Raw genomic sequence first — 7,581 nt, 5'->3', positions numbered from 1 at the left:
ATGTTTATTCACAGGTACTTTTTGCTTCCGCTGTAGAACTTTGCTGTTACATAGAAGTCAAGCCAAGCACTGGGACCAGAGTTAACATTGCCGTTAATGGATTTTGACGGGGTGTTAAAATTATTATTATTAAAAATATAAATACTCAATTTGAGCGAACTTTATTATTATTATTTGCTTTTAGTATAATAATTATAATTATAATTAGAATTAGAATTATTATATTATTAATATTCAAATATGGATTCTTTTTACGAAATTAATTGCGTTACATATATATGCGAAAATACATGTCTATATATTTGTAAAAACAACGACAAGTTTGTTAGTCGAACGGGTCATTAAAATAAATGATTTCAGCAATTACATTCACTTAATACCTAAAACATGTTATTAAATTATTTCGTTTAAACGAACCCGTAATTTCACGGGTCATTTTACTCGTAGAGTATAAAGAAGCAACCAATATACAACACACTCAGAGGCTGCATTGTATTCCGAAATTGATGTAAATTAAATAAAAGAACAGATAATAATAAGACATTAAATTGCATTACAATATATAAACAAAAAATGAATTAATTAAATTCCACTACAATTAAAAGATGAAGAAAACATCAAATTACCCACTTAGACACAAAAGAACTCTTGAAGCCTTTATTTCAATATGATCAAACAACACAAGCTGTGTCACTCTTCTGGTTAACCATAACCATGGGGTCAAAATCCAGTCGAACAAGCACGGGCTTGGCACGATGACCTGTTTAATGAATCACAATACTTCAAAGATCACAAGTTCAATGATCGGACCATAACGCTTCATTCCAAATAGATCACGAATTCGTCACATTCCCTTTATGCACAAATCATGAATTTGCAAATAGGAACAACTAAACCCGAAGCAAAAACAAGACAAATAGTAACAAAATACTTAGAACACCAAGTAACCGGTTTCCATGTGATCACAACACTCGAACACTTCATCCTATTTCCATTATTCCCGGGCTCTTTCGATAAATCAAAACTAACCCCTTTCATTCGCAACTCTTGAATACATCTCGTTAATCTCCGATTATCGATTTTCTCTCTTTGAATTTGCCCAAAAACTTTCCAATAACTAAAAAGCTTCAGTTGAACCAAACACACCATCACAATGCAAAAAGACAAACTTGTTATCATGGGTATCCACCATTTTTCACATACACCAAAACCCATTTCATCGTTTTTAACGTTAGCATTACTTTTATTAATATATGATGTGAATAGAATGGTTAAAAAAAGACCATGAAATGTGAAGAAAAATAAACAGAGTTGGAATACTTCTCTTCTCAAAGCATCTAATCTTGTTTCTTTTCGTGCGATTCTTCGGCCCGAAAGATGTTCTTCTCTTTGCAATAACTTCAGAAGCAAAAGATGACCCGGAGATTCGGATATTTTCATTAATGGGTGGTCTTGTATGGCGGATATTGCGTTAATTGCAGAGATTATATGCTTATGGTGTTCTCCGTCAACCGGAATTTCGACAATGTGATCGAGATGGTGGTTCAGGGGTTTTGTATCTTCCATTGATGAATTTAGAAAGAATGAAAGAAACAAAAAAAAAAAAAAAAAAAAAAAAAAAAAGAGTGATTTCAAGAAGGAAATGTGAGATTAGAAGTGAGATCCTGATTGGTTTTGTTGGATATTTAGAGGATTTTGATTTGATACCTGAGATTGTAACGGTCTCCTTTTTTCATTTACTCTTTTTACAAATTCTCACGGGTAACAACGGTCATATTTTGCAAATTTGTTAAACTGATAGTATGCACCCTCCTACTTTAGTTTCTTCTATTTTCCTACTTTAATTTCTATGAGTTATTTCAGAGAACCCCTCAAAACTTATTATTTTTTTACGTAAATGACCCCTATAACTAACCATCTAAATAATACGGAGTACTAATTAGTTAATTTTCTAAATATCAAGGCCTTAAGGTCCGGAGACAAATTTTTGAGGAGATTATGTACTTGAAGACTTGGAATAAGTGAGGAGGAATTTTTTTTTTTTTTTTTTTTTTGGCGAAAAAATATATTTGTATTGAATTGAAAGATAAAGATACCTTCACTAAAGTAGTGAGGAGGAAATTGTTTTCAGTTACTATTTATATAATGTAGCAGTTCCAATCTTATGATAATTTGATATGAAGTTGTAGTGATATTCATGAGATTAGAGATGAGAAAACACAATTTTACCTTTTTCGGCAATAAATTATGATGAAGGGTTTAAGACTTGTTTTAATTTATTAAGTGGGTTGACTGTTGAACATTGGTTAAATAGCTTATTTACTTAAAAGTGAAGGTCCATAATTCATCTTTAGGGGCTGAAAATATAAAAGTCATAAAGCTCATTCAAAAGTAGATTTAATATAAAAGTAAAAGCTTGTAAATGTCTAGTGCATCAAAATTACTAAATAAACATCTTGATAATGACTTCAAACCAACTTTACAGAATCTACAATATGTAATTAGACATTGTTTCTTATAAACTTGTTCTCGATAGTTTAATCTAGTTTATAATAGCTTGTAATTAATATATTTCACATAATAAATCTAAAAAAACAATGTAGAAGTACATGACCCATTTAGACCCATTTGACCCGTGACCCCATTTGGACACGTTTAAAAATTCTACCATTTAACCCATGACCCATTTCAACCCAAAATCATCTTGACCAGTTACCCGAACCGACCCAACTTGACCAGTTTGTTAGTCTAGACTCTCGACCAAGCTTATATGAGGCAATATTTCATAATTCCCCTTTTGAAGTTTTTATTACACATTTTTTATGTCATGAATGTATATGTTACAACATTCATTCTCTCTTTCTGAAATCATTCATTCATAATCGCTGTGATCATAACCTAAACCACGAGGTGGAGGTGATCCATATTTGTTACTAACATCCAGAAGAAATCGAAGACAACAATCCATCACGCAAGTACCAAAGACGCGCTTTAGTCATTGGCGTCACATGCAATGTTGACATTAGCCTTGCAGAGAAAAATCCTGCCCCTTCATGACACGCCCCTGGTGGGCCCTAGAAGGTGTAGGGAGTGGCCCACCGCCCTCGACCATCATCATGGCGCGTCGATAATTTAATTAGAAAATATCCAATGTGACATCACAAATCCATAAGAAATACAATCAAACCTCTCCAATTTATCTGACCTTACACATATTTTTTACGTTACATGGGCTAACTGCTCGACTGGAGAAGAAAATTGCAATACTAATGGGCAAATGTTCTAGATGCAATAATATCGAATGCCCCAAATCTACAACACGTACGCTTACAAACGGGTCGTAAGTATTATATCTGGCCGTTTGAAAAGTGGGAGGAAATTGATGTATCAGAGGATGTGTTTACAATGTTTATGGTTATAAAAATCAGATATCTAATTTTTGGCATCCTTATTTCTATAGGAATCAATAAAGTGAAGGATCAAAAAAGACATTTTTATGAGAAGCAGGATTTGTTTAACTGAGGATCAGTTTCAAATCAAATAGGAATACCCCACATAGTGTTAGTACATTGATTTTGAGAAGTATAAAACAAATCTATTAAAATAGTTTACCAGTTTACTACTGTATATACTATAAGGGAACAATACTAAGCAAAAATCTTTTGGTTTTCAGAAATATACAGAATAATAAAGTTCTAGCCGAATCTTTTGGCAATTATACCTTGAATAGAACCAACGAAAGCAAATAATGTTATGAAGAAGCACAGAATGGTGAATATACGAAGAAGAACCCACTTACCCGACCAAGGTACAATCTTTTTCTGCACAAAGTACAACTCAACTGGGAAGTAAATAACCAAAGGCCAAAAGGTCACTGATCCTGCAAACGCCACTGCTTCATTGAAGTAAGGAAATATAATCGCTAAGGCTGTTGTCAAGATTACATATGATGTTCGAAAACATAACCGCAGAGGATTCATCCTAATCTCCAAAATTCGAAATTCTTTTAACAATTCACTTTCAGGGTACTTTTCAGCATACCATCTTTCCACAATACCATACAACGTCTGACTAAATATCTGGAAAAAAAAACGTAAATCAATAGTATCGTGTGGGTCATTTTCAACTCATTACCTATGAATGTGTCGATTCAGGTTATGAATCTATGCGTCAAATAGGTAAATTTAGCCCCAAAAAAATATAACAGGTCCAACGGAACAGGTCGCAAGTCCTCTCAATTTTTAATGCATATAACCTTTTGAATCATTTTGACACACTTAGTTATATAGAGAAAATAACTTCGGACAAAAGGAGTTTTAGGGTGTGTTTGGACGACACTAGCTAGAGCTCGAGCCGGAGCTTATTTTTGAAGTTGGAAGCCGGAGCTTATTATTTTTTATGAGTGTTTGATAAAGTAGCTGGAGCTGGAGCTTATAACTGTAGATTGACTAGATTGACTAAAGAGATCAACAATAATTAAATTTGTACATAATAATGAAGGGCTTTTTAGTAATTATACATTTCATAAGCTCTACTCTTTGAGTCTTTTCAATAAGCTAGTTGTGAGAACCTTATATTTTAAGAGCTTATGATTTTCATAAGCTCTAAATTTAGTTCATAACTACATACCAAACAAAGCTTTTGGTTTGTAGCTTATCGAAATCATAAGTTCAAGCTCCTATAAGCTCTCCTATGTCATCCAAACACACCCTTAGGGTCAGCGTCACCTGACCCAACCTATTCGTGTGTACCAAAATTTTGGTTTGCACCAAAATTATTCTATAAGTGTGTAGTATAAGCTTATAGTTTGTACCAAAATTTTTCGTTTTGACAACAACCGTCTGATAAATCCACTTTTCTATGTATATAGTAAATACACTTCTAGATAATCTGTTCATGCAGTGAAGTGTTTACCTGATATCCTCCAACTAAATGAAGAAAAACACATGCATTAGCCAAGTCGATGAGCCAATACGGATCGTAAAAACCGAATCCAGTCAAGATATTCCCAGGTGTCGAGTTCCCAAAGGCAGCATAGCCAAATCCACCACATAAGAGGTAAAAGACGGTGGTAGTAAAAACTGAAATTCTCGAGGCTTTCAGCATGGTAACTTTTGTAGTTGGAGGTGATTTCAAAGTATTCTTCAAGTTTAGAAACATTACATGTGTAAATTTCATAGTGAAGTATGGAGTTTATGTTATTTGGATGAAATATACATAATTGTCACCTGTACTTCAAGAAAAATTAAGGGAAAAGGGTACGCAAATGCAATGTCTCCAATAGCTTGAGCAACCAACCACACTTTCTGAATCGGTTTATCGGTTGCAACTCCTCCAATGCTACCTTTGATCTTTCCATTTCCTGCATTACATTTTTAAGTGATAAACTATTAAGAACCTGATCCTCCGCTACTTTGGAAGCAGGGGTGGCAATTTCTACTCATTTATATTAACATGGGTCAATTCCGGTTGTATTAAACTGATAACAGGTCAAATGGTTCACGAATGGGTTAAACAGATCAAGATCAGCCAAACATCTATAAAAATATTCAGAATATATGTGTTTTATTTTTAGTATAATCATATTCAAGATGCTAGTTAAGGAAATATGGACTAAACAGTAATAGATCTGACCCCTTTGACCCGCTCATAATGATTACCCATGATCCAACATGTCAGACCGTCCCTTTAGCCACTCTATTTGATAGTTCAAAGATAGGAGTTCATACCTATTGTTTGGACTAGCCCTAGTCCAGATCCAATGAGAGAGTACGCAAAGGACATAACTGTAGCCATAATCGAAAGCCATTGTGTACTATAAAAATTGGGTATTTGAGAAGCTATAATATTAATAATTCCAAAGAGAAGCATATAAGATTCCACCCTATATTCACAAGCAGCTTCACGGCCTTGCTCGTGGTAACAATTTGACTGCTTGATTGCTCTGTAACCGTAAAAAACAATAAATTTTTCTTGTTAAAAAGACGAAATTTCAGAAAAGAAGACAACATAAGTACTAAACTTTCGTAATCTTTCAAGTAATATTTTTGCTAATAACTTTCAATATTTATTATGAGTGAATCTGTGTTTTGTGAACTTTTGGTAATTATGTTACGTTCTATTCTATTATTCACCATGAATGAAACAACCAGACCAAAAACCATAATAGATAGTTAACAGGAAGAAGCATGTACCTAATGCTACTTGCAGAAGTAATTGTATAAACAACTCCCAACTTGAATATATTAAGATATATGAAAAATGCACATACTACTCCGCTTATGTGTCCTGTAATATGCCCAAAGATTAATCTAAAAGTAACAAATAAAAGCACCAACAAATTCAAAAGATGCAAGTTTTTCTCACCTAGAATGTTCTGTACAGCCTGCAAGTATGAACGATTGATAATGGTGTCACCATTGCGAGGGTTCAAATAGTGATGACAATTAGAGAGGAGGGACGCATTAAAGAGTGTCACAAGTGCAAATAAAATAAGAGTAAATGGTCCAGCAATCCATCCAAGTTGAGCCACACTCCAAGACAATGATAATACACCTGATCCTATAACTGCAGTTATTATATGTGCAAAAGCTGTCCATTCATTATTCCCTAATTCATCAACCAACATAAACTGAATCAACACATAAGAATTAACCATAACGCATCAATCTAATACTCTTCTTTCTAAATTTTATATGGTGAATTGGTGATCCAGTAACTACCCTCAGAGTATGCACTAAGCTGGACTTAAAAACACAACATAAACAAAACCTTGATTTGAAATTAGAGTTTACTAAGTACTAGTCTACTACTGCTATACCAATTGGATACGTTTACATTTTCACAAACACCTTGCGTGCAAAAAGTCAAAATAAAGGGAAATCGATCAGCAATAAAAAAAGATTAAAGCATGTAGAATCGCGTACATAAAACCCTAAATTAGAAGTCTTGGTAAGAGAATTTGATAAGCAAACCAGTAAGTTTATGAGAATCATTCAGCAACAAAGGCACACCATTAAGCTCAATTTCTGCAACTCCATCCATCAATCAATCAATTAAATTATAAATTTGTTAAATGAAAAAGTCATTAACCTTAGATTATTCGTAGTGGTTGATGACAAACTTTAGACTGAGAGATTGATAGGGCCGCGCGAATACAAGACCCCACTCGGGCTGCGCGAATACAAGACCCCACTGACACAAATTATGACGTACGCTCGACTACTAGAGCCGACCTTAAAGTGTCACCCCTACGTAACAATGTAGGTCACCAACCTAGGTCATTACCTGATATCTACATTACCATCTTTCCCTATTTATATTACCTAGTCCCCTATCCTCTTTTAATCACTCCACCGATGTGGGACAGCAAAATCCAATACTACTTCGTAACAAATAATTTGGTATTATTGATTTTGAGTTGTTAAAATGGTTACTTCATAGGTCTGAAAATACTCCGTAACTGATACGGAGTAATTGTTTTGTTTTTCAAAGTGTTAGTGTAGATATTCGTTCCAACCTTTTGATGGTTCATAATAAAATAAAATATATAACTTTTATTACTTATATATATATTATATA

The 7,581-nt window shown here is 33.7% G+C and overlaps 2 protein-coding genes across 2 annotated transcripts; both read right to left on the bottom strand.

The window, feature by feature from the left end:
- Nucleotides 1-553: 553 nt before the first annotated feature.
- LOC139850479 (uncharacterized) lies at nt 554-1,566 on the bottom strand. Its single transcript, XM_071840055.1, has one exon. It carries the CDS (start codon nt 1,564-1,566, stop codon nt 856-858), a length of 711 nt encoding a protein of 236 aa, XP_071696156.1. The 3' UTR covers nt 554-855.
- A 2,007-nt stretch (nt 1,567-3,573) lies between these two features.
- On the bottom strand, nt 3,574-7,162 carry LOC139888572 (probable amino acid permease 7). Its single transcript, XM_071871593.1, has 7 exons — nt 7,093-7,162; nt 6,367-7,028; nt 6,195-6,288; nt 5,730-5,944; nt 5,229-5,362; nt 4,915-5,142; nt 3,574-4,079 (listed from the first exon to the last, which is right to left on the bottom strand). The coding sequence occupies exons 2-7, from the start codon at nt 6,656-6,658 to the stop codon at nt 3,696-3,698; spliced, it is 1,347 nt and encodes a 448-aa protein (XP_071727694.1). The 5' UTR covers nt 6,659-7,028; nt 7,093-7,162; the 3' UTR covers nt 3,574-3,695.
- Nucleotides 7,163-7,581: the final 419 nt, after the last annotated feature.

The sequence above is a fragment of the Rutidosis leptorrhynchoides genome, chromosome 1, assembly GCF_046630445.1.
Source record: "Rutidosis leptorrhynchoides isolate AG116_Rl617_1_P2 chromosome 1, CSIRO_AGI_Rlap_v1, whole genome shotgun sequence".
In the NCBI taxonomy this organism is placed as follows: Eukaryota; Viridiplantae; Streptophyta; class Magnoliopsida; order Asterales; family Asteraceae; genus Rutidosis; species Rutidosis leptorrhynchoides.
This window is presented reverse-complemented; position numbering and strand designations above follow the sequence as displayed.